The 20,439-nt window shown below is 42.8% G+C and overlaps 1 protein-coding gene across 1 annotated transcript in view; it reads right to left on the bottom strand.

The window, feature by feature from the left end:
* The window catches only part of LOC109871532 (dipeptidyl aminopeptidase-like protein 6), a 114,693-nt gene extending 100,773 nt beyond the window's left edge, over positions 1-13,920 (bottom strand). The window contains exon 1 of the mRNA XM_020462421.2: positions 13,182-13,920. Coding sequence (XP_020318010.1) covers positions 13,182-13,376 — 195 coding nt within the window. The 5' untranslated portion in view covers positions 13,377-13,920. The remainder of the gene's footprint in view (positions 1-13,181) is intronic.
* Between the last annotated feature and the right edge of the window lie 6,519 nt (positions 13,921-20,439).

Raw genomic sequence — 20,439 nt, 5'->3', positions numbered from 1 at the left:
TTTATCAGAGGACCAATCAAGAACTGGAACTAAACAAATATTTAAATCTCCTCCCACCAGTAGCCATCCTGGTGGTGCTTGAGCTACTGAAGGAAGACATTCTGAACAAACATATGGTCATCGAGGTTAGGAGCTTAAATATTCAATAGGCTCCAAGACTCCGAATGCATGCCCCTGCAACAAAACAAACCTGCCTAAGGGATCAGAGATGGTGTTGCTGATACAAAATGGGATGTGTCTACTTATCAAAATGTCAGTTCCTTTTGCTTTAGAGATTAAAGAGGACACAAAAACTTGTCCTACCCGTTCCCTCTTTAATTTCATGTGTTCACTGACAGTAAGATGTGTTTCTTGCAAGAACACAATGTCAGCCTTTAATTTCTTAAGGTATGTATAGACTCCTCTTAACCGGCCTGTTAAGACATTCTATGTTGAATGTGACGTATTTTCGTGGGTTGGGCATTTTGTGAGCATGAGTTGGGTTTCAAATATATAACTGAATGGTAATCACTCATATTTAAATAATCAGGTAACCTTTCAACATAAGCTTGAAGTGACCTATGTGTCTCATAAGAAAGAAATGGCATTTAACATGGAAAAAAAGATAAACACCTCTCAAACTGATTGTTGGACTAAAACCACAATCCCAACAATCAAACACGAGAACACTTGTAGAGATACGTTGTTGCTCGCTTTCCATCTTACTCTTACTAGCTAAACTTTGGCATAAACTAAAACCAAAGCCTACAAGCTCTCTACATAGAAAACAAATGCTGTGAATAGACATTTATGGCTGAAAAATGTACTCTCAACAACCAGGGCTGCTTGAGTCTCTTTTCAGGAGAAGAGAAGAAACATAAATGAGGGAAAAAGCAATGGGCCTAAGCCTGCTAATTTGCTTCGCCCAGTGGATATTGTCAAAACCTAAATATATACTCCTGTAAATATAATAGAACTCACCACGGGAAAAATAACTGTTTGTTGAAAATGTCTCAATCACCTGTAGCGGCCGAATTGCGGGGTAAACAGATCCAAATTCCAAATTCAGCAGTTCAGTCCCAGGTAGGCACAAACAAACAAAAAAAATGCAATAAGCTGTGTCAAATCCCATGGATAGACCTTCGTGAATCAAACGCTCAGTTCTTTGAGAAAAGTGAACACTTCTCCAGGTGTGTGGAAGAGATAACTTTGGCCTTTGTACTGAACTTTCATCCGCGCAGGCTGAATGAGGTAGCCAGGTGATGTTCTTCTTTGGGGCTTTGGTGGCTGGCTTGAACTACTTGCGACGTCTGGCGAGATCTGCGCTCACTTCCGGGATAAGGCTGACCCTCTTGCCATCGATGGTGCCATCCCATTTAGCTCTTGCAAGTCACAGTATCTTCTCCCTGTCCTGGAAACCGGAGGAACCTGATCAGGACGGCCAGTGGGGGCTCATCTGGTGTGGGTTTTGGTGTTAAGGTTCTGTGGGTGCATTCGATTTCCAGCTGCTTGATGAAGTTGATTATGCCCAGGTCATCAGTGATCCACTCAGTGAAAAAACAGACGTGATCTCGGCCCTTTCACTGTCCTCCTTCAATCCTACCACACGAATATTGCTACATTTTAAAACATGTATTTCACCTTTATTTAACCAGGTAGGATAGATGAGAACACTTTCTCATTTACAACTGCAACCTGGCCAAGATAAAGCAAAGCAGTTCGACACATACAACAACACCGAGCTACACATGGAGTAAAACAAACATACAATCAATAATACAGTAGAAAAGTAGGTCTATATAATGTGTGTGCAAATGAGGTAAGATAAGGGAGGTAAGGCAATAAATAGGCCATGGTGGCGAAGTAATTACAAAATAGCAATTAAACACGGGAGTGATAGATGTGCAGAAGATGAATGTGCAAGTAGAGATACTGAGGTACTGCTCTGGTTCCGGTCCACCTTGTTTTTGAGATAGGCATTGTCCTTCTGCAGCTGTTTGTTCACCTGCTCATGTCGGGTGACGGTATCTTCAACGGTGCTAATGCATCCCTCAGTTCTTCTCAAAAGGAGATCATTCAGGGAGGATTTCAGGCCGTCAATGGAAGAATGAAGTTCAGCTGATTTTCTTACTGCTTTGTGCACATGTGCATTGTCATGCTGAAACAGGAAAGGGCCTTCCCCAAACTGTTGCCACAAAGTTGGAAGCACAGAATTGTCTAGAATGTCATTGTATGCTGTAGCGTTAAGATTTCCCTTCACTGGAACTAAGGGGCCTAGTTCTCTGCTGAGGTTGCTTCCAGAGGCAGTTTGGAACTTGGTAGTGCGTGTTGCAAACGAGGACAGGCGATTTTTACACTCTACGCTCTTCAGCATTCTGCGGTCCCATTATGTGAGCTTTTGGATAAAAGGTGTAGACTGAATATACAGTACCAGTAAAGGTTGGACACACCTACTCATTCTAGGGGTTTCTTTATTTATACTATTTTCTACGATGTAGAATAATAGTGACGACATCAAAACTATTCAATAACACATATGGAATCATGTAATAACCAAAGAAGTATTAAACAAATCAAAATATATATTATATTTTAGATTCTTCTGCAGTCGCAAAAACCATCAAACACAATGATGAAACTGGCTCTCATGAGGACCGCCACAGGAAAGGAAGACCCAGAGTTACCACTGCTTCAGAGGATAGGTTCATTAGAGTTAACTGCACCTCAGATTGCAGCCCAAATAAATGCTTCACAGAACACATCTCAACATTGTTCAGAGGAGACTGCGTGAATCAAGCCTTCATGGTTGAATTGCTGCAAAGAAACCACTACTAAAGGACACCAGTAAGGAGAGACTTTATTGGGCCAAGAAACACAAGCAATGGACATTAGACCGGTGGAAATCTGTCCTTTGGTCTGATGAGTCCAAATTTGAGATTTTTGGTTCCAGCCGCCGTGTCTTTGTGAGACGCAGAGTAGATAAACAGATGATCTTCACATGAGTGGTTCCCACCGTGAAGCATGGAGGATGAGGTGTGATGGTGTGGGGGTGCTTTGCTTTTGACACTGTCTGAGATTTATTTTGACTTTAAGGCACAAGTAACCAGCATGGCTACCACAGCATTCTGTAGCGATACCCCATTCCATCTGGTTTGTGGTTAATGGAACTAAAATGTGTTTTTCAACAGGACAATGACCCAAAACACACTTCCAGGCTGTGTAAGGGTTATTTGAGCAAGGAGAATGATGGAGTATTGCATCAGATGACCTGGCCTCCACAATCACCCGATCTCAACCCAAATGAGATGGTGTTGAATGAGAAGGACCGCAGAGTGAAGGAAAAGCAGACAACAAGTGCTCAGCATATGTCGGACAAGTTGGTTAGGACATCTACTTTGTGCATGACACAAGTAATTTTCCAACAATTGGTTACAGACAGATTATTTCACTTATAATTCCCTGTATCACAATTCCAGTGGGTCAGAAGTTTACATACACTAAGTTGACTGTGCCTTTAAACAGCGTGGAAAATTCCAGAAAATTATGTCATGGCTTTAGAAGCTTCTGATGGGCTAATTGACATAATTTGAGTAAATTGGAGGTGGATGTATTTCAAGGCCTACCTTCAAACTCAGAGCCTCTTTGCTTGACATAATGGGAAAATCAAAAGAAATCAGAAAAAAATTGTAGACCTCCACAAGTTTGGTTCGTCCTTGGGAGCAATTTCCAAACGCCTGAAGGTACCACGTTCATCTGTACAAACAATAGTACACAAGTATAAACACCATGCAGCCGTCATGCTGCTCAAGAAGGAGACGCGTTCTGTCTCCTAGAGATGAACGTACTTTGGTGCGAAAAGTGCAAATCAATCCCAGAACAACAGCAAAGGACCTTGTGAAGATGCTGGAGGAAACAGGTACAAAAGTATCTATATCCAGAGTAAAACGAGTCCTAAATCAACATAATCTAAAAGGCCGCTCAGCAAGGAAGAAGCCATTGCTCCAAAATCGCCATAAAAAAGCCAGACTACATTTTGCAACTGCACATAGGGACAAAGATCATACTTTTTGAGGAAATGTCCTCTGGTCTGATGAAACAAAAATAGAACTGTTTGGCCATAATGGCCATCGTTAAGTTTGGAGGGAAAAGGGAAGGCTTGCAAGCCGAAGAACACCATCCCAACCGTGAAGCACAGGGATGGCAGCATCATGTTGTGGGGGTGCTTTGCTGCAGGAGGGACTGGTGCACTTCACAAACTAGATGGCATCATGAGAAAGGGAAATTATGTGGATATATTGAAGCAACATCTCAAGACATCAGTCAGGAAGTTAAAGCTTGTTGGCAAATGGATCGTCCAAATGGACAATGACCCCAAGCATACTTCCAAAGTTCTGGCAAAAGGACAACAAAGTCAAGGTATTGGAGTGGCCATCACATCGCCCTGACCTCAATCCTATAGAAAATGTGTGAGCAATACTGAAAAAGCGTGTGCGAGCAAGAAGGCCTTACAAACCTGACTCAGTTACACCGGCTCTGTCAGGAGGAATGGACCAAAATTCACCCAACTTATTGTGGGAAGCTTGTGGAAGGCTACCTGAAACGTTTGAAGGCAATGCTGCCAAATACAAATTGAGTGTATGTAAACTTCTGACCCACTGGGAATGTGATGAAAGAAATAAAAGCTGAAATAAATCATTCTCTCTACTATTATTCTGATATTTCACATTCTTAAAATAAAGTGGTGATCGTAACTGACCTAAGACAGGGAATTTTATTTGGATTAAATGTCAGGAATTGTGAAAAACTGAGTTGAAACGGAGGCGTTTATACCACTTTTGCGTACTAAAGCACACATTTACCAGTAGAAATAAATTGATTAATTTATTTAATTTTTAAAAGCAAATTCATACTTTCTCATCTTTTGTTTGTTAGAGACACAACCCAGCCGTTCATTCGATTAGTTCAATATTTGTTATTGACCCAGTCGTTCTTTCTTTGTGTTCCCTTGCCATGCTCGTTGGTAACGTTCTTATCCCTCGCTTGCTAGCTAACCAGCTACAGTAGCTACGGCTAACACAGTCACAACCTCTGCAGACAGAATAACAGCAAAGTAGCTGCTTTCCATTGACATTAATTTAGTAACATCCATAACAATGAGCTGATAATGCCCGATTTTGCGTGGCATAGCTAGAAAAGTTAGCCTTCTCATCAGGACAGTCCACACTGGTCAAACACTAGCCGAGAAGCTATCTAAATAGTTTGTTGCTAGCAAAGCTGCCAATATGACAACTAAATTCAAAATACCAGTTGCTGAAAACTGCAGGTCAGACTAGATACATGTGGGAGGATTTGACAGCATAGCACCCCTTGCCTCATGACTGCAACAGTAGGGACCAGAGAAATTAATGTTCCTCACTCACCACGTTGGGTCATGAGATGCTCCAAAATAAATATGTCATTGCAAAAACAAATAAATGTTAGCATTTACAATATATCCTACTTTGGTTTGTGTGGTTGTTGGTTTAGCTTTCTGTAACTTTGTACGGTCTGCATGTGCAGGCCAGTGGAGGCTCCTCAAGAGGAGGAAGAGGTTAAAACTATACTAAATATATTCACGTCACCAAATAATTAATTAAAACACACTGTTTTGCAATGAAGGTCTACAGTAACCTCAGCAGCACTATGTAGGGTAGTACCATTGTGTATCCTGATGGTTCTCATCCCCTTCCATAGACTTACACAGTCATTATGACAACTTCCAGAGGACGTCCTCCAACCTATCAGAGCTCTTGACATGTTGTCCACCCAATCAAAGGATCAGAGAATGAACCTAATCCTGAAAGCATAAGCTACAGCTAGCTAGTGCTGCAGTGCATAAAAGGTGGTGAGTAGTTTACTCAAAGAGAAAGACAATAGTTGAACAGTTTTGAACGAATTAATTTCTTCCAAAATTAAAGAGAAGACAGAGAGAGAGAGAGAGAGAGAGAGATATTTTGTTTAGCTAGCATCAAATGCAGCTAGCTAGTCAAGACTATTCAAACACTGCTCAAACAGAGAGGAAGGGGAAGGAAGGGGAGGTAGCTGGCTATGGCTATCTAACACTGGAACTCTTCCAAGTCATGGTAAGCTTTTGGTTTTATTCACTTATTGCCACCGGGGCCCACTGGTGTGACTGCTATTCTGCTTGCTGCTGACTGTACACTGTAGTTCATGATTGTACCGGGTTTAACGTGTCAGTTCTAGTGGCTATGTTGACTTTTACCTGACAACGATGTAGGTTGTGTGGCTGTGTGTAGTGGTTAGTGGTCATGATATGAAGGTTTGGCCTGGTCACAGACAGCTAAGGTGTTGTGCACTGAAGTCCACAAGCGAAAGGGAAAAGGTGAGAGGAAGAGAGCTCGTAAATAGATGCGAGAAGGAATTATATATTCAACAAGCTGTTTGTATGTGGCTGCTATAAAAGTGAACTATGTACGTGTGTGATCAGGGGTGTATTCATTGCGCCAATTCTGTTGAAAAACATTTCTGCACAGGGCTGACTGTTCAATGCGCCATATATTGAGCATTATTTTTGTTGCATCATGATTGCAAGGTGCCCCGATATCTTTTCCACCTGTCCCGATATCTTTTCCAACTGTCCATTCTAGAATGCCTTTCTAGCCAACCAGAAACAGGTATTCAACAATGCTGTGTTATACAGTATATATATATATAATATATAATAGAATTAAGATTGGAGTGACTGGCCGATACATTATATACACAGTATATACTGTACATGAATTAATTCCCACAATTGACAAATAATATACGTAATAATGTAGGCACTTCCTATGAAGGATACTACTCTGGCATTATTCAGCCTGACCTGATCTTAATGACTGCTTGTTTCATTTGAAATGGGGCCTGTTTGAATAGACTAAAATGAACAGCTTTGTATCCGTAAAAAAACAAACATGGTATTCTACCTCCATCCTGGTGCTGCAGTGGATTATTTCCATGGATAGAAAACACAAGCTCATAGATTCAGATCTCACTGCTGCCATGACACAATAAAAAATAAATGTGTTTACATGATTAATGTCTAAGGGAATGAATTTCCATATGTCCTATCTGTGCTTGGGGCTCAAAAAGGTTACCCCAAAATAAGCTAGCAGTGTTATTAAAAATCGTATTGTGAAAGTTTTAATGAAGCTATAAAAAAAACTCTAAATAACCTAGAATTTCTGTTCTCAGAGCGTTAATAAAACCTCCCAGAAAAACTTTCAAGGAACCAGAGTAAAACGTTCTTAAAACCTCCCTGCAACCTAAAAAATAAACATTCCCAGAACAGGCAAAATGTTCACTTCTGTTCTCAGAACGTTTGAAAAGGGTTCAGATTTACCAGTCAGGAAACGTATAGTTTCATTCCCATAACCAATGTGAAACCAAAAACATACGTTCCCACAACTTTCAAGGAGACAAATGTGATTGCTGGGAGGTAGGCAGCTCTACCTTTGTCACGATAATGGAACATATTTTGGACAATGACATAGGTGTTGGCAAGACAGCACAGACAGATCTGGGATAAGGCAGCGCAACTGTGCTACAGTAGGGCCACGTTGATGTGCTATTGACAGACAAGAATGTAGAGGGGCGTGGCAGCGTGACGGGGGATGATAGATGGCACGGTGCGACAGACAGACAGACCTCGGAGGGGCGGAGGCACGGCAGAGCAGAGGGGATGTAAGGCCTGTTGAGAGGCCCCTGGGGGCGGGGCAGCAGGTTCAGGAAACAGGTCGATAGATACCCAGTGACAGAAAGAGCGTCCACGTTAACAGACAGAGCACTTAGGAGAGGTGAAAAGGATCATATTCATACGCCGCCTCCAGATAATACATAATAGGCCCCGTTTTGGGCTTTAATCTAAACCTGTTTGTTTAGGGGAAGCAATCCAACTGCCATTCTAGGCAAATGCATCATGTCAGTCGCCATGGTTTGAGTGAGTGGCATGTCGTTGGTAGGGGCATCATGTGTATGCTGCGTCATCTCCAGATGGCAAACAAATGGCACCCAGGAAGCAAGAGTGAGTGAGGAGAGATTATGCCTCACCCTCTTCATCTTTGAAACCATGGCAACACAGAGCAGGAGGTCCTAGCTGAGGAGTCTGTGGTGTGGTGAGGAGAAGATGGCCTCGGTGGCCGCATAGACATGAAATTATATTAGCATAAAAGAGAATTACTCATTCTATTTCTATGGGTGGCAGGCTGCTAAGTACACTCTCTGTTCTTTACAACAGGGAGAATGGGCATGGCCTGGATGGATGGATACACCAGAGACATACTGTATAAAGATGGCTCTGGGCTACACAAACCATCCACTATCTGACTCATTGTCTGCTATCAGACTAGCATCTACATGTAAGTGGCAAAGCGTCCCGAACAGCAGTAAAGCACGTGGAAGGCCTAATGATGCAGCCATATCCCGGGGCATAATAGCAGGATGTTGTTAATTGCATTGCCACAGCTATTAATATGGACTATGGGAGGAAAGAGAATATTTGCTATCACTGTTCTTTTTTCCTCCATTTGACTGCTCTTAGTAAGCTCTGTGGCAGCTCTCCTTGACCCAGACTCAAGCCACTCCGAGAAAAGCATTATTTGACAAATGCCATCCTTTTAAGAGAATCTCACTCCTATTTGGTTTTTCTTCCAAACTTTGTCCCCCCCCCCCCCCCCCCAACACTGGAGTGATGCCAGTGATTTAGGCCAAGCTTGACTCAGGGCTAACTGCACAAATCTAGAGTGTGTGCTTATAGTAGCTACTCTCCAGACCAAAATTGTCTGGACGGGCAGGAGTGGGTCCAGAACAGAACAGACTAGCAGGAGTTTATTCTATTCTCGGACTAACAGACAGATGGTGCTAGATGAGGCTGCCCTTGTCTACCAACCAGAGTAACAGTACCCATCTCAATGAAACATCTCCCACTTCAATCATGCCCTTTGAACTCCCATGCCAAATCAGTACCAGATAAAGTGAGTACATGATAACAGAATAATGTGCCTACTAGGAAGGGGGCTTCATGTTTGATCAGATTTCACTGGCTATTCTTTTGATCAAATAAAATAATGTATGATATTGTTCTAAATTGAATCTTTATGAGTCATTCTTATGTAATGTTTTGGGAAAAACAGCAGAGTTGAAATGAGCTTTGTTTTGGGATAAATAACTTGCAATATTTATCTGAAATGTTGTACACTGAGAAATAAGCAAAAAAACAACACTCATATCAACGAGAGAGAGAGAGAGAATAGTCAGGGAGAATAAGATAACATGTTAGTCCCTGGAGACAATCTTTGTAGCCATCTACCCATGCTGTTTCACACCTAATCTTACCCAGCAGGCTCCCCAGACAGAGAGTATGATACTTCTGTCTTTCTTCTCTGTTTCAGGACACACTTGAGTGGTTATCGTCATCGACCAAGGGAGAGACGAACTCTTTTGATAATTGGTTGAAAATAAAACTGCTGTGCTATATAAAAACCCGGTTTTACATTTCAACATTATGTTCAGCCTTCAATTGAAATGTGAAGAATACAAGGTGATAAACTTCCTAAGGCTGTTGCTGAATAGCAAAGCGGATCAGATCACACTTTCAGGAAATTATCCCTTGAGTCTATTGTGATGAATTGCCCATTATAGTTCAGCAGGGATGTAAGTGTTTCAGTACACAATAGTAATTACAGACCTAATTGCCACATGGAATTTGTGAGCTTTAATGAATTCTGTAGAAAAGTGGCAGAAATGTGTCTCATTGAATGTTAGCTTTATTGTCAGTAAACAAAAGTGTATAAACATTCACACAGCAATTCACATAGCTCACCACTCCCCAGTGCCCCACAGCAATGAAAATCCAAGCTTACTGATGTCCTAGGTAGCCTATAAAGGTAATTAAATTCAATGAAAATATAAGGAACTCAAAGGTAAGTAAACATGTATGAATCGATCTCCTGCTCAGTCATTAGATACCAAGTTCTCCTGCACAGTGCACACTCGTGTGTCACCTTTCTTTGTCAGGGGATGGAGGGACTTAACAATAGGATGTGCTTGAGTTCTCCTCTGTTGGCTGGCTGGGCACCCCGGGAAAGTCAATATGGCTACTGCTCACAAAGGGAGCCTGCTCCACAGGTCACTATCCTTTAAATGTCGCCCTATTTTAGGCTGCAGCAGCCATGCGATGATTAATGACAGTCATTTTATTGTATTTCAGCCCCGACTGCCATTAGCAGTAGAGGGTAATGAGAAAGAGAAAGAAGTCTGGCTGATATCCCCTCCGGTGACTCTATAATACCATAGTACTATGCCACATAATCGGGTTAACATATATAGGCTACATGGTGAGCATGCGATAACTAGCTGGCAAGTGTCTTCATTGAAATTTTTAACCTCTCCCTGATCCAGTCTGTAATATCTACATGTTTCAAGCAAACCACCATAGTCCATGTGCCCAAGAATGCCAAGGTAACCTGTCTAAATGATTGCCGCCCCGTAGCACTCACATTTGTAGCCGTGAAATGCTTTGAAAAGGCTAGTCATGGCTCACATCAACTCCAGCACTCCAGACCCCTGAGACTCACTCCAATTCGCAAACCACCCCAACAGATCCACAGATGATGCAATCTCTATCAAACTCCACACTGCCATTTCCCACCTGGACACCTACGTTAGAATGCTGTTCATTGACTACAGCTCAGCGTTCAACACCATACTGCCCTCCAAGCTCATCACTAAGCTAAGGACCCTGGTACTGAACATCTCTCTCTGCAACAACGTGCACGATTCCAACACCATCATTAAGTTTGTCAATGACACGACAGTGGTAGGCCTGATCACCGACAACGATGAGACAGCCTACTGGGAGGCGGTCCGAGACCTGGCAGTGCGGTGCCAGGACAACAACCTCTCCCTCAATGTGGGCAAGGCAAAGGGGCTTATTGTGGACTACAGGAATCGGAGGGCCGAACAGGCCCCCATTAACATCGACAGGGCTGTAGTGGAGCAGGTCGAGAGCATCAAGTTCCTCGGAGTCCACATCTCTAATGACCTATCATGGTCCAAACACACCAACATAGTAGAGAAGAGGGCACGACAACGCCTCTTCCCCCCCCAGGAGGCTGGAAATATTTGGCATGAGCCCTCACATCCTCAAAAAGGTCTACGGCTGCACCATTGAGAGCATCTTCACTGCCCGTTATGGCAACTGCTTGGATTCCGACCGCAAGGCGCTACAGAGGGTAGTGCTTACGGCACAGTATATCACTGGGGCTGAACTCACCTGCCATCCAGGACCTCAGAGGCTGTATCAGAGGAAGGCCCAAAAAATTGTCAGAGACCACCAAGGCATAGACTATTTGCTCGGCTTCCGCGCGGCAAGCGATACTGGAGCGCCAAATCTGGGACCAAAAGGCTTCTGAACAGCTTCTACCCCCAAGTCATAAGACTGCTGAACAGTTAATCAAATGGCCACCTGGACTATTTACATTGACCCCTTTATTATTTATTAATAATAAAAGAATTGCACTCACACACACATGCCTATTAATTCCCACTGAGTTCAAGAAAACAAGATGTCACCCCAAAAACTGTGAACTCCTCAACTCATTAGGCAAATGCTAATTTCATACTCCACTTCTGCTTGGAGAATATCAGGACTGAAGGTGTGCTGAAGGTGATACAGGAAACATAGCCATCTGTTTTTGAAAGTATTGGAAATAACCCTAGAGAATAAAAAACGAATATACACCACCATGTTAAATCATGAAATTGAAAGATACTAATACTGTAATGTGATATACAATACATGTGGCAATTGTGGTCGGGAATTGGGGAACATGACACACTATGACAGTGCCGTTGTGTTGTGCTGTGTTGAGCGCGACAGAACAGTATCAGTGACAGAGAACGTGTCGGTCGTTCCTCCCTTTATCGCCTGATTGTCATCACAACAAACATCAATAATGCAGCGGGGACATCCTCACATTGACAGGCTCTATATAGCCTTGTTGCGGTCGCTATCTCTACCGAGAGAAAATATATGAGAGGTTAACACTCAAAACTCATCAATGTAAGGGAATTTCATATTTTTTAAAACCTAAATCCAATGACATGGTGACATTTCTTGTTGTTTTCACGTTGAATTTATGTTAGTTGACAACTCAAACTAAATTTCAACCAAAACTAGACTCGCCTGTGCTGAGTGTTTTTTTTAACAGCAACACAAAACATGAAGTGTTCAAAAACGACCGTGACGATTAAGAACTAAATATTTGTATTTATAATAGAAGGCCAATTCTTTAACAAAAGCAGGGAATGCCTTCATGTCCAATTTCAGCACCATGGACAGGGCCATAGAAAGTAACAGTGCCTTGAGCCTCGTCGCAAAAATGAAGACTAATTATGATTCAAATGTAAAACCAGACTACATCAGGCGTAGACCTATGCCTAATTATCATCAACATGGGCTACAGAATACACTCATCTGTTGGATCTCCACATTTAACATTAAAATCCTCGCAAAACGAGAACCCGGGAAAGCTTGCCGACTTCGATGAGATACTTAGATTGCAAAAGAGGGACAAATCGTTATTACTACATCGGGTTTAATTAGCATATAACCTACATATCAAACGTTGAATTTGAATTAATTTCAAGTTGTCAACCAACAGACCAGGGAGCTGTGAAGGAGTATTCAAATGCCGTTACATACAACTTTAACCAGTTACAGTGGGAGTATTCAAATGCCGTTACATACAACTTTAACCAGTTACAGTGGGCAAGTACCACAACACAGAGAGCGACGGCCTATTCAGACACTACACAAGGCCAACCATCCAGATACAATAAGTTTCTTCAATAGAAACCACGCCTCGACTGAGGGAGCATCTGACGCTCTGAAATCATACTGCAATTCATAGCCTGCTGATCTGAAAATCACGGGGGTAGCACACCCTGTTTCAGTTGCAAAACCATTTAGGCAAGAGTGAACCAAGAACATAATTGCAGCAGCATGATAGTGTACACTCAAATGATGGGGCGAAAAATATAAAGCAGACAGGGGCTATGCAATCAGTTGAAGTTGTCAACAATTAATCAGGTGGTGCTTTCAATTAGAAAATCAATACACCAATAGTTTAAAGTAGAGGGTTAGTAGAACAAGGTCTTACATGCTCGTCCTCGCTCGCATTTTTCTTTCGGTAGGGAACATGGGCTCTGCCGTCGGCGACGGGCTGAGAGGTCTTCCCTGTGTTGTTCTCCTCATCCGCGACCTGTCCGCCGAGTAGGTGGCTGGCCTCAGGTGGGTGCGGGAAAGAGTTATTTGTATTAATCTTACCGGTGAATCTCTGATACAGCGAAGCCATAAGTCCAGTCCAGACAAAACCACTACAGCATGTCAAAGCAAGAGACAGCTCTCGTCTTTGGGGACTTGCTTGTATGTGTAGGCTACTGCTTCTTTTCTGTGCGCTTCGGAGAGAGCCGATGGCGGATGGCCAATGTCTCCCTCTGGAATAAAGCGGAGATTGTTCAAAGACAACAGGTGAATAATCCCGATAAAATAACGTGTTAAAACTGAAAACCTTTTCCTGTTTTAATTAGAAAACAGAGAGGCCTATAGGCTAAACAGCAAGTCCTCTGATCGATTAGCTGTTGGCTTTGTCCTAAAGGAGCGGTGAGCAAGGCTACATTAGGTGTCAATAGTTGGGTGTCTGTATTCAGAGCACGTTGGTTCCCCTCTTCGGTTTGTTGATGCGTCCTCACAGCGACGTAGTAGCCCGTCCCTATGGGTATCCTATCTGATTTTAAATACAGATTCAGAAATTGTACCCAATCAAAGTTACTAAATAGGCTGATAGCCTCAACAGCTAACAGCTTTGGTGGTTAGACAGACCTGGTGTGTGTGTGAAGGACGTGGCGCGTCCGAGGACGCGTTCTGCATGAGAAGTGAGGTAAGGCTGTGCACAATCTCAAAAACACACTGCACACGATAGCCTACTGCATATAATACACATTCATGGAGGGGCAGAGCAGATTTAATTTAATCCAATATTGCATTAAAGTTTTTTTTTAATTGTCCGGTCTCAAAAAAGTGCAAAAAACAAGCAGTATGTGATTATTCTGGTCGTTATTCTGGTCGTTCCAGTCCCTGTTAGTCCAGGACGGAGTTCGAGTGCCTCTCTGCGGCTCAATGAGAAAAGACACTTGTATTCAGAAGAATGACGACTTTTTTATGACAGTTATAGTTTACCGACCCCCTTTACTACATTCAGTCTTTTCTTCAAGTCTTTTGAGCTTCTTTTCCATATTTGTATCTAGAAGACCTTGGCAGCCAACCTCAAACACAAATTCAACACATTCCTCTTGAATCGAGATACAAAAAGCATTTATTCATCCTTTGAACCTTATGTCCCCTGGGAATGCACTGTGCGGGATTTCAGCTCCATGCATGGACAGCACCGTAAACCACGTTTCCATCCACAGTTTTTATGCGAGTAAAGCCATACAGTAGGATAGATTTATATTGCATATAGACACTATATATACAAAAGTATGTGGACACCCCTTCAAATTAGTGGATTTGGCTATTCCAGCCACACCCTTTGCTGACAGGTGTATAAAATCATCTGTCCTCGGTTTCAACACTCACTACCGAGTTCCAAACTGCCTCTGGAAGCAACCTCAGCACAGGAACCTAGCGAACACCTTTGGGATGAATTGGAATGCCGACTGCGAGCAAGGCCTAATCGCCAATATCAGTGTCCGACCTCACTAATGCTCTTGTGTCTGAAAGGAAGTCCCTGCAGCTATGTTCTAACATCTAATGGAAAGCCTTCCCAGAAGAGTGGAGGCTGTTATAGCAGCAAATGGGGGACCAACTCCATATTAATACCAATGATTTTGGAATGAGATGTTCGACGAGCAGATGTCCGCATACTTCTGGTCATGTAGTGTACATATCAGAGAAGGCTGGTGGGAGGAGCTAAAGGGGGACGAGCCCATTGTAATCACTTAAGTGGAACGGAGTCAAACATGTGGTTTCAATATGTTTGATGTGTTCTATTCCATTCCAGCCATTACAATGAGCCATCCTCCTATAGCTCCTCCCACCAGCCACTGATATATACATAAAAACATGACAGCTGTGAAGAAAACAGGACGTTTCAGTACAATTGTATAAATGGCAGCAGATCATTTGTTTGTTTGACATGGTGGGATCTTTTTGTGTTGGTAAAATTAATTATGTGATAAATGGTGATGGAAACAAATATTGGTATCACCTAATAACCATCACATCAAAATAAACTTTGAGTCATGGCAACTCTGCTTCTAGCTCCTGAGCAACTTTGTAGTATTTGTATTTGTATTTTTTTATTTCTTACATTATCATCCCAGAATTGTTTGGGGTGTTTTTACATACAGCCGGAAATAACTTTTGGATATCAGAGCAGTGGTTACTCACCAGCATTATGACCAGGAATACGACTTTCAACCTTTAAGTCTTTATTGAAGACTCATCTCTTCAGTAGGTCCTATGATTGAGTGTAGTCTGGCCCAGGAGTGTGAAGGTGAACGGAAAGGCACTGGAGCAACGAACCGCCCTTGCTGTCTCTGCTGCCTGGCCAGTTCCCCTCTCTCCACGGGGATTCTCTGCCTCTAACCCGATTATCAGTCACTGGCTTACTGGTGCTCTTCCATGCCGTCCCTAGGATGGGTGCGTCACTTGAGTGGGTTGAGTCATTGATGTGTTCTTCCTGTCTGGGTTGGCGTCCTCCCTTGGGTTGTGCCGTGGCGGTGATCTTTGTGGGCTATACTCGGCCTTGTCTCAGGATGGTAAGTTGGTGTTTGAAGATATCCCTGTAGTGGTGTGGGGGCTGTGCTTTGGCAAAGTGAGTGGGGCTATATCCTGCCTGTTTTGCCCTGTCCAGGGGTATCAGGGCCACAGTGTCTCCTGACCCCTCCTGTCTCAGCCTCCAGTATTTATGCTGCAGTAGTTTATGTGTCGGGGAGCTAGGGTCAGTCTGTTATATCTGGAGTATTTCTCCTGTCTTATCCAGTGTCCTGTTTGAATTTAAGTATGCTCTCTCTAATTCTCTCTTTCTTTCTTTCTCTCTCTCTCAGAGAGAGCATACATGGCCCTGGGACCATGCCTCAGGACTACCTGGCATGATGACTCCTTGTTGTCTCCAGTCCACCTGGCCGTGCTGCTGCTCCAGTTTCAACTGTTCTGCCTGCGGCTATGGAACCCTGACCTGTTCACTGTGATTACTGTTATTTGACCATGCTGGTAATTTATGAACATTTGAACATCTTGGCCATGTTCTGTTACAGTGCCTTGCGAAAGTATTCGGCCCCCTTGAACTTTGCGACCTTTTGCCACATTTCAGGCTTCAAACATAAAGATATAAAACTGTATTTTTTTGTGAAGAATCAACAACAAGTGGGACACAATCATGAAGTGGAACGACATTTATTGGATATTTCAAACTTTTTTAACAAATCAAAAACTGAAAAATTGGGCGTGCAAAATTATTCAGCCCCTTTACTTTCAGTGCAGCAAACTCTCTCCAGAAGTTCAGTGAGGATCTCTGAATGATCCAATGTTGACCTAAATGACTAATGATGATAAATACAATCCACCTGTGTGTAATCAAGTCTCCGTATAAATGCACCTGCACTGTGATAGTCTCAGAGGTCCGTTAAAAGCGCAGAGAGCATCATGAAGAACAAGGAACACACCAGGCAGGTCCGAGATACTGTTGTGAAGAAGTTTAAAGCCGGATTTGGATACAAAAAGATTTCCCAAGCTTTAAACATCCCAAGGAGCACTGTGCAAGCGATAATATTGAAATGGAGGGAGTATCAGACCGCTGCAAATCTACCAAGACCTGGCCGTCCCTCTAAACTTTCAGCTCATACAAGGAGAAGACTGATCAGAGATGCAGCCAAGAGGCCCATGATCACTCTGGATGAACTGCAGAGATCTACAGCTGAGGTGGGAGACTCTGTCCATAGAACAACAATCAGTCGTATATTGCACAAATCTGGCCTTTATGGAAGAGTGGCAAGAAGAAAGCCATTTCTTAAAGATATCCATAAAAAGTGTCGTTTAAAGTTTGCCACAAGCCACCTGGGAGACACACCAAACATGTGGAAGAAGGTGCTCTGGTCAGATGAAACCAAAATTGAACTTTTTGGCAACAATGCAAAACGTTATGTTTGGTGTAAAAGCAACACAGCTCATCACCCTGAATACACCATCCCCACTGTCAAACATGGTGGTGGCAGCATCATGGTTTGGGCCTGCTTTTCTTCAGCAGGGACAGGGAAGATGGTTAAAATTGATGGGAAGATGGATGGAGCCAGATACAGGACCATTCTGGAAGAAAACCTGATGGAGTCTGCAAAACACCTGAGACTGGGACGGAGATTTGTCTTCCAACAAGACAATGATCCAAAACATAAAGCAAAATCTACAATGGAATGGTTCAAAAATAAACATATCCAGGTGTTAGAATGGCCAAGTCAAAGTCCAGACCTGAATCCAATCGAGAATCTGTGGAAAGAACTGAAAACTGCTGTTCACAAATGCTCTTCATCCAACCTCACTGAGCTCGAGCTGTTTTGCAAGGAAGAATGGGAAAAAATGTGAGTCTCTCGATGTGCAAAACTGATAGAGACATACCCCAAGCGACTTACAGCTGTAATCGCAGCAAAAGGTGGCGCTACAAAGTATTAACTTAAGGGGGCTGAATAATTTTGCACGGCCAATTTTTCAGTTTTTGATTTGTTAAAAAAGTTTGAAATATCCAATAAATGTCGTTCCACTTCATGATTGTGTCCCACTTGTTGTTGATTCTTCACAAAAAAATACAGTTTTATATCTTTATGTTTGAAGCCTGAAATGTGGCAAAAGGTCGCAAAGTTCAAGGGGGCCGAATACTTTCGCAAGGCACTGTATAATCTCCACCCGGCACAGCCAGAAGAGGTACTGGCCACCCCTCATATCCTGGTTCCTATCTAGGTTTCTTCCTAGGTTTTGGCCTTTCTAGGGAGTTTTTCCTAGCCACCATGCTTCTACACCTGCATTGCTTGCTGTTTGGGGTTTTAGGCTGGGTTTCTGTACAGCACTTTGATATATCAGCTGATGTAAGAATGGCTATATAAATATAGGTGTCCCTCCAGGACACCTGTAGCACCCGATGTCACAGGAAGGACTACAAGATTATTAAGGACATCAACCACCCTAGCCACGACCTGTTCACCCCACTATCATCTAAAAGGCGAGGTCAGTACAGCTGCATCAAAGCTGGGACAGAGAGACTGAAAAACAGCTTCTATCTCAAGGCCATCAGACTGTTAAATAGCCACCACTAACCGGGCTTCCACCGGGTTACGATACCCTGCCCTTAGAGGCTGCTACACGATATATATAGACTTTGAATCTCTGGCCACTTTAATAATGGAACACTAGTCTCTTTAATAATATTTAAATAATGTTTACATACTGCGTTTCTCATCTCATATTGCATTCTTTTACTTGTATATTTATGTTCATTGTTGTGAAATGTTTTTAGATACTACTGCACTGTTAGATACTACTGCACTGTTAGAGCTAGGAACACAAGCATTTCGCTACACCCAAAATAACATCTGCTAAATATGTGTACTGTATGTGACCAATATAATTTGATTTAATTTGATTTTGATGGTCCTTTCAAATAAATATTGAGGGTCTTATTCTGGTGACATGATAATCGATGCTAGGCTGCCATTTGACGTTTTTAAATAATAGTATGTCCATAATAATCAAATGTAGGCAGATAGCGCTGTTGGCTAGAGCGCACGTGCCAATACTAGAGTGGGCAGGCACACTTGCTATATAACGCAACATTTTTGTGAGAAAACAATAACATAATTTTATGTTAATAAAGTACATGTTGGATAAAAATGTCACAACAGGCCTGATTGAAACTGCATATTTGTTAGTAAACTTTCCAAATGTAGACAAAACCAAATATGCTGGACAAGGTGGGGTCTTTTTGTGTTTTTGTCAAATTAATTATGTGCGAAATGACGGTGGAAACACCTTTATGAGCAAATATTGATATACAGTGCCTTCGGAAAGTATTCAGAACCCTGGACTTTTTCCACATTTTGTTACTTTACAGCCTTATTCTAAAATTGGTTAAATTGATTTCCCCCCTCATCAATCTACACACAATACCCCATAATAACAAAGCAAAAATAGGTTTTTAGAAAGGTTTGCAAATTTCTTACGAATAAAAAACTGAACTATCACATTTACATAAGTATTCAGACCCTTTACGCAGTACTTTGTTGAAGCACCTTTGGCAGCAATTACAGCATTGAGTCTTCTTGGGTATGACGCTACAAGCTTGACACACCTGTATCTGGGGAGTTTCTCCCATTCTTCTCTGCAGGTTGGATGGGGAGCGTTGCTGCACAGCTATTTTCAGGTCTCTCCAGAGATGTTCGATCGGGTTCAAATTCGGGCTCTGGCTGGGCCACTCAAGGACATTCAGATACCATGCTTCACCTTTTACCCCTTTTCGTGATATCCAATTGGTAGTTACAGTCTTGTCCCATCGCTGCAACACCCGTGTGCTCGGGAGAGGCAAAGGTCGAGAGCCATGTGTCCCCCGAAACACGCCAAGCCACACTGCTTTTTGACTCACTGCTCGCTTAACCCTAAAGCCAGCCGCAACAGTGTGTCTGAGGAAACACCGTACAGCTGACGACCAAAGCCAGTGTGCATGTGCCCGGCCACCAAAAGGAGTCACTAGAACACGATGGGACAAGGACATCCCAGCAGGCCAAACCCTCCTCTAACCTGGACGAAGCTGGGCCAATTGTGTGCCTTCTCACGGGTCTCCCGTTCACGGCCTGGGATTGAACCTGGATCCATAGTGACGCCTCTAGCACTGATCAGTGCCTTTGACCGCTGCGCCACTCGGGAGGCCCGACATTCAGAGACTTGTCCCGAAGCCATTCCGGCGTTGTCTTGGCTATGTGCTTAGGGTCGTTGTCCTGTTGGAAGGTGAACCTTCTCCCCAGTCTGAGGTCCTGAGTACTCTGGAGCAGGTTTTCATCAAGGATCTCTCTATACTTTGCTCCATTCATCTTTGCCTCGATCCTGACTAGTCTCCCACTCCCTGCCGCTGAAAAACATCACCACAGCATGATGCTTCCACCACCTTGCTTCACCATAGCGATGGTGCCAGGTTTCTTCCAGACTTGACGCTTGTCATTTTGGCCAAAGAGTTAAATCTTGGTTTCATTAGACCAGAGAATCTTGTTTCTCATGGTCTGAGAGTCTTTAGGTGCCTTTTGGAAAACTCAAATTTCTAGTCTCATAGCAAAGGTTCTGAATACTTATGTAAATCATGTATTTCTGTTTGGAATTTT

This window comes from Oncorhynchus kisutch, linkage group LG27 (assembly GCF_002021735.2).
Source record: "Oncorhynchus kisutch isolate 150728-3 linkage group LG27, Okis_V2, whole genome shotgun sequence".
Lineage (NCBI taxonomy): Eukaryota > Metazoa > Chordata > Actinopteri > Salmoniformes > Salmonidae > Oncorhynchus > Oncorhynchus kisutch.
This window is presented reverse-complemented; position numbering and strand designations above follow the sequence as displayed.